Source organism: Equus caballus, chromosome 11 (assembly GCF_041296265.1).
Source record: "Equus caballus isolate H_3958 breed thoroughbred chromosome 11, TB-T2T, whole genome shotgun sequence".
NCBI classification, from domain to species: domain Eukaryota; kingdom Metazoa; phylum Chordata; class Mammalia; order Perissodactyla; family Equidae; genus Equus; species Equus caballus.
The window spans coordinates 40535646-40555188 of record NC_091694.1 but is presented as its reverse complement, the minus strand read 5'-3'; the positions used below and the strand labels follow the sequence as shown (position 1 = coordinate 40555188).

The window sequence follows — 19543 nt, the reverse complement described above, 5'->3', positions numbered from 1 at the left end:
AGAGACTTGGATTCAGTATAGATGACATATGGCAGCCTGAACCAAGGCAAATGTGATGGAAAACGGAGGGATGTGGGGAAAAAATTAAGTGCTACTTTCTCAAAAGACAGTCTGTCAAGTAAGATATTTCAAAGTAAAAACAAAAAAGAGCCTATTAGTTAAAGCTTGTTTGTTCTGGGCTTGATAGACTGAGCTTACGAAAATCACCTTTTGGAGGCAGTGCATTAAACCACATTCTACCTACAAATAAGAGGATTCTACACGTTGTGTTATCAATCATATTTAGCTTTATTCCCATGATGAGCACCACCCAGAAAAATCATTCCCTATTTTAACAATGATAAAACCTTTAGCAAAGATGGTATTTGCTTTTAAGAGGAGATAACTTTGCTTCTTGTTTTGGCTGTTTAGGGGGCATCTTACTATTTAACACTTAAACCTAAAAGTCACAGAATTTCATAACATATTTATTGATTTGGCCTTGGCTTATTGTGTAAACCATTCAACAGCCAAAAGTCTGACTTTAAACATCTATTTAGATGTATTTACACTCAGACATGTTTTCTTCTCCATTAACATGGTTGTTCAAAACAGTTGATTTTACTTTACAGCTAATAAATATAAATTAATATAATATTACAGTAGATAATATATTAACCTCAGAATCTTAAGGTTCAGTGTCAAAAACCGCTAATTCGTAGAAAGCAACAGCTTGTAGTAATGAATCATACAGCTCTTCCACCCTGTGTTGTTCGGTAGATGAAAACACCTGCCGGTAGTGGACTATCTTATCTGATGGGAAGAGCACGCGAGGCTCCTTCAGCACAGACTCGGAGAGGAACTGCTTCACGAGTTCTCTTCCACTAGTCCGTGTGTCCCCGATCATCAGGTCAAAGTGCTTGCCCACGGCATTCCGGGTCATGCTCAGCACCTGATGCTGGCCGTCCTGGGCAAAAGTCTTATTTAATAAGGCGTACAGCATGGCTTCCATGATGTGGAAATGTAACAGTATAGGAAACAGAGATGAGTTCTGAAGTGAAAGTCCTGTTTTTTCCAGAACATAGAAGTCAGCTTTAGGTATCTTTGAAATGACTGAAGAAATCTGTGAAAAAGAAAAAAAAGACAGAATAAGTGAGCAGAAATAATTCATCAAGTTTTATTGTTTGGGTCCTCTCTCTGTCCCACTTCTACTTTGAAATTCTATAACTTACATTATATTGCTACTGACAATTGTGAAGTCATTGAAAAAGCCGTTTAGAGGGGAGCCAGGACAGCCAAGTTCCGGTCATGGTTCTATCTGAAGCAAGCTGAGCTAAGACAAGCCATTTAGTCCTCCTAAGTACTAGTTTCTTCATCTGTAAAAATGGGCTTCATAATTCCTAAAATCTCTATAGGCTTTAAGATTAGACAACTTAAAACAGTTTCATTAACCTTTTAGAAGTTTCCAGGGTAGAGCATAGGGTTAGAATAACCAGCCTAGAATCAGTTACCTCTGCAACTGATTAAGCACACCCGATGCTTGATTGAACCAGTCTTCTTAGGCATGATCAGATAATTTCTGCCCGTCTCCCAAGGTGTCAGAGACTCAAATGAGACAGTAAGTGATCGTATTTTGAAAAATAAGCTTTATAAATACCACGAGGAAGTTCTGTAACATTTGAATACAACAGTCCCCCCTTATTCGTGGGGGATACACTCCGAGTCCTCTGGTGGACACCTGAACCCACAGATAGTAAGGAACTCTATATATACTGTTTTTTCCTGTATATACTTACCTATGAGGAAGTTTAATTTATAAATTAGGCACAGTAAGAGACTAACAACAATAACTAATAATAAAGTTGGCTTTAGGCCATTACTAAGTAAAACAAGGGTTATTTGAACACTAGCACTGCGATACCAGGACAGTCAGTCTGAGAACAGATGGCTGCCAGGTGATTAATGGGCGGGTAGTGTATACAGCGTGGATACGCTGACAGAGGGACGATTCAAGTCCCAGGTGGGACGAAGCAAGATTTCATCACGCTACTCAGAACAGCACACAATTTAAAACTTACGAATTGTTTATTTTTGGAATTTTTCCATTTAATATTTTCAGACTGCGATTGACCACAGGTAACTGAAACTGTGGATAAGGAAGGACTCCTGTAATATACTTGACCACTGATTTTCCCAGTATGTGTCTTTGATACATAAGGCATTTCTTGAACTAAATGAAGAAAGATTCAATTTTTAAAAATCATAGGTAACAGAAAACCTAATAGGAATGCGTGAATAATAAGTACCAAAAGAAAATCTATCCTTACTATTTTATTACATTCCTTTTAGAATGAGAAGATTAAACAACACCAGGAACTCTGGCAGGTAGGAATTTGGAGGTGCAACTGCCTTACCTCTTTTAAGTAGACAGATGATGTGTATGTTCCTTTCGTCAATCGGCAGCATTCATTTTGCTGCCAGTCCAACACCGCCAATTTACGATCAAGGTGAGCCCAGGCAATTCTTCGAGTACCAAAAACAATGGATACGATACTATTAACTGCCTAAAACAAAAAGGCTAGTTTAATTATAAGTGTAAACATTTTAATAGATAGAAAATTTAAGCTACAAACTCAGAATGCCAAATTAGTTTCTGTAATAGAAATATATTTACGGTTTATGAAGTGATAATTGTTAAAGAAATGCAGGAGTAAGTATGATTAAAAGATAACCAGGAGCAGTCAGCTCATAGACAGTGAGCCTTGTTCTCAGCACCCAGCTCAGAGTAGGCATTCAAATATTCAAATGTTGCTGGGGACTGCTGGATACTGGGAAACAAGGAACATAACCAGACATCATGAGAAATGCAACAGTGACACCGTAGAGAGGAGAAACGGTCAGGGAAGACGTACTGAGGGATTGGAGAATGAGTTAAAATGGTAAACGTGAAGTTATTTCACCTAGCTGTCTGCAAAGCAGCTCTTTGACCTCATACTCGGGCACTGGAAAAAAGAGCCATCGCGAAAGGGGCAGGGGGGCAGGCAGATTTCTGCAGAAAGCAACTTGCTTTACCCTGAGTTACAGGGAGCCACCCAAGCATGTAACATTCAAGCATAACATGAGAGTTACATTTCAGAAAGATCACCGATGGCTGTGTGGGAGATGGACCAGAGGAGGCTGGATTAGAGGTGGGGATTTGTGTTAGGTCCCTATTATAGGACAAAGTATTAAGAATCTAAGGGGCCAGCCCCGTGGCCGAGTGGTTAAGCTTGGGTGCTCCGCTTTGGCAGCCCAGGATTCACTGGTTTAGATCCTGAGCATGGACCTATGCACAGCTCATCAAGCCACGCTGTGGCAGCATCCCACACAGAGGAACTAGACTGACCTACAATTAGGATATATGACTATGTACTGGGGCTTTGGGGAAAAAAAGAAAAAGAGGAAGATTGGCAACAGATTTTTAGCTCAGGGCCAATCTCCTCACCAAAAAAAAAAAAAAAAAGTCTAAGACAGTGATAGAAGGACAAGAAACAGATCAGAGATAATAGAAGTAAAAATGATACGCAAGATGAAGGAGGAGCCTAGAATAACTCCAGTTTTATGAGTGACTATATGGCATCTTTAATCAGGATGATGATAGGAAGCAGATAAACTTGGGAAGGTGGGGGGAGACTAGTTTTTTAACGTATTGAGTTCAGGCTGCCTATAGGGCCTCAAGGAGAGGTGTGTAATAGGGAATTAGACAGGTGGATTTCACTCTGTGCCAAGTCTGGGCTGGAGATACAGTACAATGGCATTACCTCGCTCCCACATGGCTCATTTACTTAGGTGGACAAATAAACTAATATGCTCCATGGATACACAGGTACATACGCAGGAACATTTTATAATTCTATACTCATCTCCCTTTCCCTGCTAAGGAATGGATAAATACCCATTAAAGGCAGAACAGTCTGGATGCCCAGACATCTACAAAATACAGGCCTTCGTTTAGTTCTTTAGCTCAATGATTCCCAAGCTTTAGTGTGCATAAGAATCCTGAACCAGGTTACACACGGCACTTCATAGGGAAGAGATTTTTTCCAAGGACTTTTACTGCATGATTTTTTCCATACAAACTGACTTTAGAACCTAGCCGTCTAAATAGGATGCAACTCCACTATAATCTGAGTATAAACAGTAGTTTTAGCCGTAAATTTGAATGAAAATCCAAACCATGAAAAATTTGTTTCAAATAAGTTCCAGATCAATTGCAGTTCTATCCGGAGTCCATGGATGGACTTAAGGAAATCTGCAAGTCTTCTGCAAGCATATGCAATGTTCTGTGTAGATATAATCTATTTTCTTTTTTTCTGAAAAGAGGGTCCATAGTTTCATCAAGTTTTCAAAAAGTATGCATAATCGCCAAAAAACTCAGAACTACTGGTCCAGAAAAAATTGTGCTTATTATTGTTATGGAATAAGAGACTATTTAATCAAATAATGCTACAGAGGATCTAAGTTCCTCAAAGGTTTAATGTTTGCTGTGCCAACTAATTATAATATTTATTTTTTAAGACAATATTGAAAAAGATTTGCTTTTAGAATGCTTTTTAAAAGCAGGGAGAGGGGATAGAAAATAACTTTAAATCTTGCTGGAAAGACTGGTATAATGTTCTAAAGTTACCCCTTGGCCATAACCTATCTTTGCATCCTAATTTCTTATTACTCCCCACATAACCCTGAGACACCACCAGATTATCTCCAGCTCATTCCTCTTAAAGAAGCCTTGCACAGCCCTACTTCTCTACATCAACTATTCTTTCTTCCCAGAATGCCCTCCTCTTCCAGCTAGCCTAATTCTCTCCCTCCAAGATCCAGGTTGAGTTCTTCCAGTAAACTTTCCCCCCAACAATCACGGCCCACAGTTCTTTCTCCTCTAAATTGCCAATTTTCTATCTGTACATCTCATGCTTTGGTACTGATCACATACTACTTTATTTAATAGGCTGTCTATTTATATGTGTATGTCTGGGCCCACCAACTAAACTATAAGCTCCCTGAAGAACGCTGTCTTGGTGCCCAGAATGGTGCTCTGCAAAGCAGGTTCTCAAACATTTTGGCACTATAACACACAGGAAGAAAAAGGGTATATATACCTTAAGTCTCTCTCTTCCTATTTCTGGTTTGATGAGCTTTCTCAAGAGCCGGTTTTCCTGTAACTTTCCTTTTTTCCCTCCAGTCTCTGGGCAAAGAATGTTGTTACAAACTTGGACGGTAGTTTTATACCGGAACAAGGGCACATTCATTAAACTCTCCAAATTCTGAAATGGCCCAAACTTTTCTCTGTGCTCTACAATATTGGTGGACTTTCTTCCACGAAGCAATTTGAAAGCTTCCAGTTCCTTATTAGATGCTGTATTCAGCACACGCAGGATGGAAGCCTGCTGCTCCGCAGAGAAGAGCTTGTCGAGTGCATCTCCAGACTCCTTTGTATTTTCATCACAAAAAGCAACATTGGGAGCAGTTTGCTTAGGAGCAGTGGATTTTTTCCGACAGCAGGAATTCCGTAGGGCCTGGAACAAGGATGACCCTAACGGAACTGGAAAACATCTCCACCTCCCTAAAAGAGAATTTAGCAAAACATAAGTTGGGATGTCCTACTTCCTTCTAGAGTTACTTGTGGCTTGCAAAGTGACACTTTTCCATAATTTAAGAACTAGTGCACCATCGTAAACTCTCCTGGAGAATCACCTTTAAAATAAATTAAGTTTTCAAATTATATCTCTTTATTTATTCTAATAGGGCTTTTCGGTTTTATTCACAAGAGATGGCTACTGATTTTTGTGGATAAGCCCGAAGTTTTACTACCTAGATATCTTTTTTTATGCCCATCAAGAAGCATGTATTTAAAATGATTTCAACTGCTTAACGTTTTTGCTATTTTTAACCTGAGGGATCTTTTGTGATTAATATCTCTTGTTAACTATTTATTTTCACTAATTTCTCATCTGGTGAGACCAAATAAAATTAAATTGTATACGTTCATAATAAGTGTTTTAGCTGAGTAGGAGACTTAAGAGCGGTTCTTATTTTCTTCTAGACCCTTTTCAAGATTTCTACCATGACTACGTTTCTGCAAGGAGAAGAAAAACCACACCAGGAACAACTCGTATGGTTGTAAAAAAAAACAACAGACAGTCACTCTGACACCGCAGCCGCAGGAAAATAACGCAGCCAGAGGCAAGCAAGCGGCTGTCCGGATCTGACCCCGCCGCCCGCCGCCGGGTCCGGGAAGCAGCCGCTCGCGGACCCCTGGGGCGGCGAAGCACGATCGCTCCGAAGCTCGGGGACCGGAACCGGCCGGTCAGCTCAGCCGGGACGCCGAGGGAGGAAACACTCCAGGACCAGCGGCTAAGGGCGGGCGGGAAGTTAACCGCGTATATAGGCGTCCTACCTCCTGCCAAGAGGAGACTAGGCACGCTCATCTTCCAGCTTAAATCAGCGGGCTCCCACAGGTCACGTCCTCCACTGACTTCCGGTTCCTGTGTGCATCGCCCAAAAGTGCCCGGCCTTTCGGCGGAAGGGTTCCGGTCAACACGGCATTCCGGATTGCCTGGCGGAGCAGCTGCCGGGCAGCGGCTGGGCAGCGGGGTTCCGGGTGCATGCCGGGAGAAACCGTGTGCCCGGATCCCGAACCCCCGGGTGTTCCGCAGACTCAGGGCGCTGCATTAAGGAGGCGTTCTCGCCCCGTCCGGCCGCGGAGAGCGGCTGGGCCGACCGCCCCGCGGGGAAGGAAGTGCCCCGGCAAGTTTTAGCCTGTAGTCGGCCGGCTCCCTCCGTCGGGGAGACTCCCTGGGTTTTGGCGCGGAGATTGATGCGCTCCTGTTGGGGCCGTGCCTGGGGCGCCAGGAGCGGAGTCCGGGGCGGCAGCGTAGACAGATACACAAAAACCCTCAGCAGCAGGTGGAGTGGAATAACTGGGGGAGATGCCAGGTGTTTCGGGAGCTCAGCCGGGACTCAGCGGGCAGGGAAGGGCGAGGCAGGAGGAGGTGACTTTGGCACGAGGCCTTGACCGTCGCCGTATTCCATTTGGAGGGGACGCAGGGAGAAGAGGCTAGCGCCAGCCTCGGGCCTTGAATGCGGCATGGAGCAGGCGAACAGCTCCACCAGGGAGCCGGAATCGCTGAGGCTTTTGTGGAGTCAGACTGGAGATGTGTCTTAGGAAACTGGCCGTATGTAGAAGTGTGAGGCCAGACTGGAGGTGAAGGGCTTGGGAACGAGGAGAGATGTTGGGAAGCGAGTGTATCTTCCCAAGAGACAGGCAACCATAAGGAGTTGAACCTGGGAAATGTAAGGAGTGGAGAGAAGAGAATTCTTCTGGAAGATGAGGGGCCTCTGGCTAGTTTTGTGAAAAACGGGGAAGTCAGGAGGGAGTTGGCTTTTGGAGGGAAGGGTCATGGGTTTGTGTTTTTATGAGGTGGTGACGTCTGTGTAGACATTGTCCAGGAGGCAATGGGGATGTGGGGAATTACACACGTTACTCATAGGAATTCTGGAAACCTTGCCAGTTTCTGGGGAATTTAGGAATCTAACAAGAAATAAAGTCAACTTTTGATGCAAAATCCTTCAACTCCATAGGAAATAATTTCCTCATAACTCCAGGGCTTATTCCATTTATGGACGTGTTAGAGGTTGAACTGTATCCCTCAAAGAAGGTAAGTTGAGTCCTAACCCTCAGTATCTCAGAGTGTGACCTTATTTGTAAATAGGGTCATTGGAATAGGGTCATAATTAGTTAAAATGAGGTCACACTGAAGTGGGGGGATGACTGATCCAATATGACTTGTGTCCTTATAGGAAGACAACATATGAAGACCTCGTGAGGATGGAGGCCAAGACTGGAGTGATGCATCTACAAGCCAAGGAAGGCCACGGATTGCCCGCGGGGCATCAGAAGCTAGGAGAGAGGCGTGGAACACATTCACTCTGGGAAGGAACCAGTCCTACTGACACCTTGATTTCAGCCTTCTAGCCTCCAGAACTGTGAGAGAATAGATTTCTGCTGTTTTAAGGCACCCAGGTTGTGGCAATCTGTTACAGCAGCTCCAGGACACTAATACCTGGGGCCGTCAGGAGCCCTGGTGATGCCTCCAGAGATGGTGTGTTTCGTGGGCAAGATGCCACCCATCACTTTCTGACTGTGCAACCTTAGACAGTTTCTCATCTTTTCTGAATCTCAGCTTCCTCATTCATGAAATGGAGGTAATGGTACCTGCCTCACACGGCTGGAAAGGGGCTTTCTTGTTAATAATTGGATGCAGAGATCCCAGCATATAATAAGGGTGCGATGAATGTTAGTTCCCCCATGAAAGCATCTCCTCTTCCTGGGAACTAATTATTGATGACCCTGGGGGAAACTCCCTCATTCCTCAGAGCATTTGTTCAGAATAACACTGTCACTGGAGGCTGGAAGCGGTAGGGAGAGAGGCAACCACTGTGCGTGATTTACTGTAAACCAGAATCAGTGCGTTCAAAATGAAAGTCGTCCGTCGTCTTCCCCAGAAACCAGCTCCTCCTCACTTCCCTGTTTCTGCTCCCAGATGCAGATGTCATTGGCTCCTCCTGTTCCTTTCATCATTATATCTAGCCTGTTATCTAGTTCGTATGTTTTTAAAGCTTTTTTGACCATGACTCAGGACACATAGATGTACAAATGAAACAAAAGCTTAAAAAAAAGACTTGTGTTTTTACATATGATGCACCTTCAGATTTTCTATTGCTTCATTTTTTTAAAAAAAATGCTGACCGTTTTTTTTTTTAAGATTGGCACCTGAGCTTACAACTGTTGCCAATCTTTTTCTTTCTTTTTTTTCTGTTTTTTGTCCCCAAATCCCCCAAGTACATAGTTGTATATTTTAGTTGTGGGTCCTCCTGGTTGTGGTATGTGGGACGCCACCTCAACGTGGCCTAATGAGCAGTGCCATGTCGGTTCCTAGGATCCGAACTGGTGAAATGCTGGGCCGCTGAAGCGGAGCACGTGAACTTAACCACTCAGCCACAGGGCCGGCCCCTGCTCACCGTTTTTAAATTTTCTGGACATGAGGTAGAGACGTCTAGTAGCTAGTCAGATATGTGGGTCTGAAGCTAAGGGAGAAGACTGTGCTGGGGTGTAGATCTGGAGACTGGCAGCTTAGAGAGATGACTCTTTATCCCATGAGAATGCCCGGGATAAGCCAGGAGAGGGGTGCTGTGCAAAAAGCACAGTGAGGCAAGGAGAATGCTGGGGGCGCCAGCACTGGGCGTGAGTAGAGGATTCGGATTCCCCAAAAGATTGAGAAGCAATATTCAGAGAAATTTAAAAGGAAATGGGATAAAGCCAAGTTAAGGAGACTAAGGACATAGAGGATTTTGAGGAGGCAAGAGATTAAAAACAAGAAAGTTGGGTTAGTTGGAACCACTGAATTGATATTAATTTCATGACTTATGACTACGTGGCAACTTGCAGTGTAAAATACATGAAATTCTATCTGCTTTGCCTACAAAATGTCTTTTTCACCTCTTCCTTGCCGTGAGCCCTAGTCAGAGCCTCATTGTCTCTCACCTGAGCTCTTGCAATAACAGCCCCCCACACACACACCTGATTTCCCAGCTTTGCTAGCCCCCGCTCTGTCCCTCACACACATGTCCTGACCAGAAGCCCCAGTGCTGACTAAATCAGCTCCTGCCTGTGGTGGGGCCTCACCTTCACCCTCCAGCTCTTTCTCTGCTCAGCACCGGGCACCCATTCTGGCACCCAACACCCACGGTGGTGCCTCTCCTCCTTGCTGATAGATGCCTGGTTGTAGGCAAGTGGCAGTGTCTTCAAGGAAGATGAACTAGTTATAGTGGTCCCATTCCCTTTTTTTTTTTTTTTTTTGCTGGGAAAGATTTGCTCTGAGCTAACATCTGTTGCCAGTCTTCCTCTTGTTTTTCTTCCCTCCCCAAAGCCCTAGTATATACTTATATATTCTAGTTTTAAGTCCTCTAGTTCTATGTGAGCTGCTGCCACAGTGTAGCTACCATCAGAGGAGTGGTGTGGTTCTATGCCCGGGAACCGAACCTGGGCCACCTAAGCAGAGCACCCCAAACTTTAACCACTAGGCCATCAGGGCTGGCTCCCATTTCCCTTTCTAATGATTAAGATGAGAGTGGGTGTGATTCTGTTTGTGATGTGGGCTTGGCGAGCTGAGGAATCGAAAGAAATGTTTCTTGGACTCTCAAGGTCTGGTAGTAGTGCTCCTTTATTCAGAGAATAGGATGGGGACAGGACCCACGGGCAGTGAAGAGCTGCAGTGGGTTGAGGGTAGGGCTACATTTATAAGGCATAGGTATGTGTGTTATTTCTTTACAAGACAAAGGAAAGATCATGTAAAAAAGTCCTTAAAATAGTATCAGTGCAGGTGGAGTCTGGTTATTGGGTGGTCCTGTAACTTTGCATACGAGTCAGGTCGGGTCAGGTCAGGACGTCCTATGCTTCCCGGAGGATGGTATAGATTGGTGTATAGGGCAGGACACCTTGGGCTTCTCTCCCTGGGGCAGCCTTGATCCTCATCATTTGGGGCATATCAGGGAAAGACTGTATATGCTGATAAACAGTGGGAGGAGAAGCAGCCACCTTCCCTTTCTTGTGGCTGTGATCTGGGGAGGATGAGCTGGGAGGAGCAGCCACCTCTCCATGGACAGGCAATGCTGACAAGGGCGTGAAGAACAGAAAGAGGGATAGCGCCTAGGCCTTGATGACAATGACACTGCTTACCTGCTAGACCAACCCTGAAACCACCCATCTGCAGACTTTTGATTCAGTGAGGGAATAATTGATCTTATTGTTTAAGCCGCTTTTAGATCAGTATTCTGTTACCTGGAGCTCATAACTTCCTGATTAATACACCCACTCAGGAGACAAACTGGGCGCCTTGAAGTCCCGCCCATGTTCCGTGTTGTCTTACCTCTGCACCTTCATGCCTAACAGTCCCCTGGCCTAGAATGCTCTCTCCCTCAAACAGTCTGAATTCTGCTCACCGTTTTCTTTTTTTTTTTTTTTGAGGAAAATTAGCCCTGAGCTAACTACTGCCAATCCTCCTCTTTTTGCTGAGGAAGACTAGCCCTGAGCTAACATCCGTGCCCATCTTCCTCTACTTTATACATGGGACACCTACCACAGCATGGCTTTTTGCCAAGCGGTGCCATGTCCGCACCCAGGATCCAAACCAGCAAACCCCAGGCCACTGAGAAATGGAACTTGCAAACTTAACCAGTGTGCCACCAGGCCGGCCTCTGCTCACCTTTAAGGGCCAACAAGGGTGCCTCCCACCCCAAGAAGTCTCCTTGTCTCCCAAGCCAGAAGTGATACCAAACCTCTTTATCTCAAATTCCTGTGCCAATGTGCAGTAAGCCAATTACTAAGACATCTGCTTGGAGATGGAGAAAGGTTTATTCAAATTGGCCAAAATGAGAAGGCGGGAGGATGGGTTCTCTCAAATCCACCTTAACAAAAGAAGAGAGCAGGAGCTTTTATAGAGGTAAGGGGCTTGGGAGGGTGAGTTTCATAGAAACAAAAGGGGGCATCCTATTTCTTTCACTCCACATAAGCCCTTGGGCAATCAGACTTGGGGCATTGGCAGCTGGAGGCTGGTTATCTGGTGATCATAACTTCCTTGAAGACATTGTTTTTCTTCTACAAAACAAGCTCATAAATCCTTGTGACCCTTCAGTCACCCTTCAGGCTAAATAAGAAAAGCAAAAATTAACAAGATTAACTTCTTTTCATCTGTGATTGTGTTTGAAACAAGGTCAAAGGGTAATCATGTTGGGGTTTTTTGCTAAGGAAGATTAGTCCTGAACTAACTAACGTCTGTGCCAATCTTCCTCTACTTTATACTGGGTCACTGCCACTGCATGGCTGACAAGTGGTGTAGGTCCTTGCCCAGGGTCTGACCCATGAACCCTGGCCACCGAATTTAACCACTACACCGTGGGGCCAGCCCCAGGGTAATCATGTTCTTACTGGTTATTTACAGTCACCCTCAGGTACCAGGCTTCAGAAGCATCCGCTCCCTTCTCCCAAGCACTTGACTCCTGTCTCTCTCATAATACACACTGTTTTGAGACACAGGGTTTTTTTGGTCTTGTTTTGCTTTGACTACATGTCTTTGTCCTCTTATTTGACTCTATACATTTTCCCCAGATGATCTGGAAGCTACCAACTGGAATATATCAAAAATCCATTCCTGGTGTCTCTACATTGCTCCTGGAGACAGGAGCTCAGTGATGATGCTCAGACTCTGGAATCCATCCAGCCTGTGTTTTAACCGGTGTGCCAATCCCAGCATGCTAACAGTGTGAACTGGGGCAAGTGAGGTACCTGGCAAGCCTCTTCAGATCTCTCCAGAGTACACGACAGATACAGGCCGTAACTATATCCCCTGTAATAGCCAGCACATTGCCTGGTGCACTTGGGCATTCACTAAGTGTGTGTTGAAAAAAATAAATGAATGATCACGAATGCAGCATCCAAAAGGTTAATTTTATTTGGGAAAAACATAAAAACTTAGTGCTCTATAACGTCGTGACCTTGACATAGGCAAACATTTCTAAAACAGAACATAAAAAGCATTAACCATAAAGGAAAAAAACAGATAAATTAGACCTCATTAAGGTTAAGAATATCTGTTCGTTAAAAGACACCAGTGAAAAGGCAAGCCACAGCGTGAAAGAAGATATCTGCCATACATATAACAAACAGGAACTCCTATCCAGAATATATTAAAAAAAATCCTACAAATTAATAAGAAAAAGGCAGGGGCTGGCCCCGTGGTCGAGTGGTTAAGTTCGCGCGCTCCGCTGTAGGCGGCCCAGTGTTTCGTTGGTTCGAATCCTGGGCGCGGACATGGCACTGCTCATCAAACCACGCTGAGGCAGCGTCCCACATGCCACAACTAGAAGGACCCACAACAAAGATTATACAACTGTGCACCGGGGGGCTTTGGGGAGAAAAAGGAAAAAAATACAATCTTAAAAAATAAATAAATAAGAAAAAGGCAGGCAAAGCAACTGAAAAAAAGGGCAAATGACTTGAATAGGTACTTCACCTAAAGAGGATATTCAAGTGAGCAATTAGCTGATGGAAAGGTGTTCCCTTTATTCGTCATCAGGGAACACACCGTGATGCCACTACACACCCAGGAGAATAGCGGAAGTGAGAAACACACATAACCCCAACAGATCAATAGACCGGAGCATTGGTGAGGGTGTGCAGCTTGCACACGTGCTGATGGCAGAGTGATTGGTAGAATGGCTTTGGAAAACCGTTTCCAGTATCTTCTAAAGCTGAACAGATGTATACCCGATGACCCAGCACTCCCACCTGGGTATATATATATTCAACAGAATGCAAACCTATGTGCACTGAAAGATATGCAATAGGTTGAACTGTATGTATAAAATTGCCAGTATTTGACAGTTGTTGATTTACAAAAACTGCAATTTCACTTGGTTAAACCTAATACTAGAATGTTCATAGCAGCACTATTTGTATTAGCCAACACCTAGAATATCTCAAATGTCAAAAGATTATGCATATATTGAATAAACTTCAAGTACACCCAGCAACATGGATGAATCCATAATGTTTGTACCTTGTTTGAGGAAGATCAGCCCTGAACTAACACCTGCCACTAATTCTCCTCCTTTTGCTGAGGAAGACTGGCCCTGAGCTAACATCCCTGCCCATCTTCCTCTACTTTATATGTGGGATGCCTGCCACAGCGTGGCTTGACAAGTGGTGTGTAGGTCCGCACCCAGGATCCGAACCAGCAAACTCCGGCCCACTAAAGCGGAACATGCAAACTCAACCTCTGCGCCCCCTGGGCCAGCCTTGCACAAACATAATGGGGCTCTCAGCTCCACTCAATTCAACCATTTTTTTTTTTTAAAGATTTTATTTTTTCCTTTTTCTCCCCAAAGCCCCGCGGTACATAGTTGTATATTCTTCGTTGTGGGTCCTTCTAGTTGTGGCATGTGGGACGCCGCCTCAGCGTGGTCCGATGAGCAGTGCCATGTCCGCGCCCAGGATTCGAACCAACGAAACACTGGGCCGCCTGCAGCGGAGCGCGCGCACTTAACCGCTCGGCCATGGGGCCAGCCCCTCAATTCAACCATTTTTTAATCATGGCAAAATTCACATAACGTAAAGTTCACCATTTTAACCACTTTAAAGTGTACAATTCAGGCATTTAATACATTCACAGTGTTGTGTAACCATCACCACTGTTTAGTTCCAGAACATTTTCAACACCCCAAAAGGAAACTTTGTACCCATTTAACAATCACTCTCCCCACCCCCCCACCCCCCCGAAACCACTAACCTGCTTCCTGTCTCTCTGGATTGGCCTGGGCTGGACATTTCACATAAATGGGTCAACCAACATTTTTTGGCCCCAGCGCTTCCTAGGCACCAAAGGTCCAAAGATGAATATGACAATCTACTCTTAAAGAAATCATTGCCAACTGGGACAAAACAGATGAAAAAACCCATGGTACAACCTGATGGTGATTGTAATAGAAATACGAACATTGTGGCAACTTAGATGAGGGCGATGAGGGCAAGCTGTAGGAAGTAAGATTGAATTTGGGCAGGAGGCAGGAGTTTGCTAGACCAATGGGGGCTCGGCAGGAGGGTGGCGCGGAGGAGGAGGGAGCTGGAGTGGGAGAGGGAGCAGCGTGAGCAAGGCACAGCAGCATGGAGTTGGACATCTCTGTGCTCAAGGAGGTGGACAAAGCACACACCAAGCATGTTACCACCCCTGGGACTTTGCACTTGCTGTTCCCTTTTCCTGGGACTCTTCTTTCAGATAGGGGCCTGGCTGGCTCAACCCCTTCCTTCAGATCTTTGCTTAAATGCCGACCCCTCAGAGAGGGCTTCCTTGACCTCCCTATCAAAATAGCATCTTCCATCCTTCTCTACCCCTTAGTCTGTTTATTTTTCTCAATAGCACTTACCACTCTGGTACCATATTGTATGTAGGTATATTTGTTTCTCTGTTCGTTTTCTGTCTCCCCCACTTGGAAGGTGAGCTCCACGAAGGCAGGACCTTTTGCTTTGGTTATAGCTATTTCCCTGATACCCAGAACAGTGCCTGGCACATAGTAAGTGCTCAAGAAATTTTTTTTAAAAGATTGGCACCTGAGCTAACATCTGTTGCCAATCTTCCGGGTTTTTTTTTTTCTTCTTCTCCCCAAAGCCCCACAGTACATAGTTGTATATTCTAGTTGTAGGTCCCTCTGGTTGTGGCATGTGGGATGCTGCCTCAGCATGGCTTGATGAGCGGTGCCGTGTCTGTGCCCAGGGTCCGAACTGGTGAAACCCTGGTTGCCGAGGCAGAGCGTGTGTTTAACCACTTGGCCATCTGCCAGCCCCGTCAATAAATATTTATCGGGTGAGTGAGCAAACACTGCAGTATCGCAGTGGGGAATCCCTCTGGGCTCTGAGCTGGTTCCCATTGAAGACAAAGTGACACAATGTACAAACAGGTAAACTTGAGTGAGTTCTTGTGCTTGATTTTCTGCTGTTTCGCGTGCCTGCCTGTTATTTCTATCCTTCAAAAAAGAAAACACTTTTGTGATCCCACTTTATTGTTTATTATTTTACATGATTCAACTTAATGTATTGATGAAAAGGGCCCAAGGTAAACTTGGGTTCGAATCCCAGCTCCCGTACTATTTATTACTCAGTATGCATCGTCTCAGTCGTATGAGCACGGATGAATTTGCTTAAATTCCCTCTCAGGGCCTCAGTTGTCTCATCTGTAAAATGGGCCTAAAAATAGTCTGTGCCCCAGGGTTGTATTGAAGATTAAATGGAATAACACATGTAAGGGGCCTGACATACAGCAATCCCTGGATTAACAGTGGCCTTAATCATGGGCGTTTTCTTTCTTCTTTATTGCATTTTCCAAATTTCCTGTGATTATAGTTTTCTTTTTTTTTTCCTAAAAGTATGCTTTTTTGGGGGGCCAGCCCAGTGGCACAGCTGTTAAGTGTGCACGTTCCGCTTTGGCAGCCTGGGGTTCGCCAGTTCAGATCCCGGGTGTGGACATGGCACCGATTGGCAAGCCATGCTGTGGTAGGCGTCCCACATATAAAGTAGAGGAAGATGGGCACCGATGTTAGCTCAGGGCCAGCCTTCCTCAGCAAAAAGAGGAGGAGTGGCAGCAGATGTGAGATCAGGGCTAATCTTCTTCAAATAAATAAATAAATAAATAAAAGTATGCTTTTTGGTGAGGAAGATTGGCACTGACTAACGTCTGTTGCCAATCTTCCTCTTTTTTTTCTCCCCAAGCCCCAGTACCTAATTGTATATCCTAGTTGCAAGTCCTTCTAGTTCTTCTATGTTGGGTCCTGCCACAGCATGGCTTGATGGGCAGTGTGTAGGTCCACGCCCAGGATCCGAACCAGCAAACTCTGGGCCTCCGAAGTAGAGCGGGTGAACTTAACCACTACGCCACTGGGCCCACCCCAATAGTTTTCTAAATTCTATAACTAATAAACATAATTATTTAAATTTTCAAGGGGGCTGTGGTATATTCCCTGGGGATCTTGAGCCCGGTCCATGGCTGGGAATGTGGTCGAAGGCTTTGTTCCAGGCCTGCTGCGGTTGGGCTCGGCTCGGCAGGCAGTGATCCCGAGAGCAGGGCAGGATGTTTGTGCTCTGAGGGACCCTGGGAGCTTTATTTACCCAGGACACTCTGTCCCAGGACCCAGACTGCCCCTTCACCCCGGCAGCTGCTGTATGCACTGAGCCCGCAAGGGAGGCTAACTCAGCCCACCCTGCCCCTCGCAGCCAGGCCCCTGATCCCAGAGCTCGGCGTCTGCCCCTGTCCTGACAGCCTTCAGCACAGCGCTCATCCCTTAGTCTGGCTTCTGGTTCCTGAACGCAGAGCAGGGCTCGACTCTTGTCACTTCCAATACATAGGAGAGGGCTGCAGAGCTTCTCTTTGTGGTGATGAAAAGCATTTGGAATTGGATCGTGGCGATGGTTGCACAACATTGTGAATGTAATTCATGCCACTGAATAGTACACTTAAAAATGGTTAAAATGGCCCACTTTATGTTCTAGAGATGTTGCCACAATTTTTTTTTAAGTGAAAAAAAGAAATATCCAGGAATGGGAGGCCTAAAGCGAGAGGGGCTTGTCATGGGGGGTTTCGTGACATAACCTGGGACCAGGGGACACCACAATAGGGGACCTCAATCGAGGCCCCCGCTCTGCTCCTCATTTGGCTCTGTGACCCTGGGTCACTTAACTCCTCTGAGGGCTATCAGGAAACTCAAGTGTGATCAAATGGTGCGAAACTCTCTGTGAAACACTCACTAATTGTTAACCAGCATTATCCTTCTCTCCCTCCCCTCCCTCCAAAAAAAGAAGGAAGGAAAGAAACCCATCGCAAACAAAATTCAATAGTACTTTTTTTTCTCTGAAGATGCCTGAAATTCCACCTTAAGGCTTGGAATTACTGGAGGTTAAATGGAAACCTCCAGAAATAAGGATGAGAGGAGGGGAAACAAAGTAATCTCTCCATCTCTGGCTCCTCACCCTGCAGCAGGTGCCGTATTTTCCCTTGGGTTGGCTTTTGTGGGACCCCCATGGAGGGGATGGTGAGACTCAAGTGCCAGAGGAGAGCGGCTCAGTGGGACAAAGGTGCACAGACTGGGGAAGGCACTGGGCAGTGGAGAAATGATGTCCTTGGCCTGTCCCCTCTTAGTCCCCCTACCTCCCCCTTCGCCTTGCCTTCATACCTTAGTTGCCTTTCCCATCTTTCTCCTGGGAGATTTATTTCTGTCCTTTTTTTCATCCAAAGCAGAGGAAATGAATCATCTTTCGGCCTGTTTGGTAAACAGCCCCATGCCCTCTGACCCCTGCTGGGCTTCTCTCACTGGTTCCTCTGGAGCTGCTCCTGGGCTAGCCCTCACCGCCCCCCACTGTCCAGACCCTCCTGGCTGGTTATTCTCGGTAATATCCTCTTCCCAGCAGGCTGGAGGCTTGACCTCCCCCAGCCTGGGGAAGATGGGAAATGACACACAGCATTCCAAATGATGATCCCACGAGCTGACCAGAGAGGCAAGGGAAGCAAGGGAGCCACCATGTTTTGAGGGCTTTGTGTGCCATGTACTAGCACATCTCAGTGGCCCTATTAGGTGGCTCTCAAGACCCACATTTTACAGAGGAGGAGTCCAAGCTTCAGAGAAGTGAAGGAACTTGCCCAGGGCCACACAGCCAGTCAGTGATGGAGCCAAGATTCAAAGGCTGGATTCTTGGATCCATTCCATTATCGCAAGCTGCCCTGTGTGTTCACATGTGCACGTGTGTGCTGAACTGAGGATGCAGGCAGGTCAGCTGGAACATCAGCTGCGATCCACCAGGATAGAAACCTAACATCCATATGCATTAAGCCATGTGCACATAACAGCTGGGTGTTTACCTCCAGAGGGGAATGGCAAGTGTGTACCTTACTAGGAGCCTGTGGGTCCCTGAGGAAGGTGTCAAGGAAGGACAGGGATAGGGGAGGGGGACCAGGACTCATGAAATGCCCAGATTCAGGACCACTGAGGCCCTGCCCACACCTCACAGTGATGGAACTTCACAGATAAAAGAGCCCGCAGTGTCCATGTGGTGAAACCACACTTTCAGGCCGGCCTGGTGGCGCAGTGGTTAAGTGCACAGGTTCTGCTTCGGTGGCCCAGGATTCGCCTGTTCGGATCCCAGGTGCGGACATGGCACAACTTGTCAAGCCATGCTGTGGCAGGCATCCCACATATAAAGTAGAGGAAGATGGGCACGGATGTTAGCTCAGGGCCAGTCCTCAACAAAAACAGGTGGATTGGCACTAGTTAGCTCAGAGTAATCTTCCTCAAAAAGAAAAGAAAAAAAAAGAAAAGAAGTCACACTTCCTGGTGAACATGCCGCTATCTGTTGGACTTCTACAACGTGCAGGTGCTGCTCCTGGGAGCTATGTGGGATGCGGAAATTAAACCACCGACATCAAACTATCTAGTGTGGGCATGCGTGTGTTGAGGGGTTGGGAGTAACATAAATATACAGATAACTGTGATGCAAGGTAGATGGAAAGTGCTTAGGGCTGAAGGGATGGACGGATCCTGTAACGGTGTTGTCGGAAGACCAGAACTGCAGAGATGACTCGAGGCTAGGTGTCAAGGAGGGCTTCCTGAAGAGGTGGCATTTGAATGTCTCTAAGTCTCTAGGTAGAGGTAAGCTCTGCATTAGTAGGACGCTTTAACAGAAGTTAGATCCTGTTTAATTTTCCCAGGAGCCCTGAGACGCAGACATAGGCCCTTATTCTCCTTTTACTGACGCCCAGAGAGGTTGACGAGGTTGTCCATAGTCACTCAGCTAGCAAGTGGCGGGTCAGGATTGATCTCGGGTCGGCGCGACGGTCTCCAAGCGCGGCGCTCGGGTCCCTCCCTGCTGAGCCCGCGGGGCTGGGGGCGGACCGCACGCGCCGAGGCAGGGCGGTGCGGCCGGGAGGGG

At 45.9% G+C, this 19543-nt stretch overlaps 1 protein-coding gene and 1 long non-coding RNA gene across 3 annotated transcripts; one reads left to right on the top strand and one right to left on the bottom strand.

The window, feature by feature from the left end:
- Nucleotides 1–269: 269 nt before the first annotated feature.
- TEFM (transcription elongation factor, mitochondrial) lies at nucleotides 270–6530 on the bottom strand. The gene is made up of 4 exons (XM_005597594.4): nucleotides 6416–6530; nucleotides 5118–5581; nucleotides 2394–2543; nucleotides 270–1102 (listed from the first exon to the last, which is right to left on the bottom strand). The coding sequence occupies exons 1-4, from the start codon at nucleotides 6444–6446 to the stop codon at nucleotides 668–670; spliced, it is 1080 nt and encodes a 359-aa protein (XP_005597651.1). The 5' UTR covers nucleotides 6447–6530; the 3' UTR covers nucleotides 270–667.
- LOC138916287 (uncharacterized) lies at nucleotides 6515–12107 on the top strand. Of its 2 annotated transcripts, XR_011423371.1 has the most exons (4): nucleotides 6515–6924; nucleotides 7600–7676; nucleotides 7819–8223; nucleotides 11045–12107. It is a non-coding gene; the product is annotated as an uncharacterized lncRNA (long non-coding RNA). The 2 variants fall into 2 exon arrangements; XR_011423370.1 differs by lacking the exon at nucleotides 11045–12107 and having other exon boundaries at nucleotides 7819–8728.
- Nucleotides 12108–19543: the final 7436 nt, after the last annotated feature.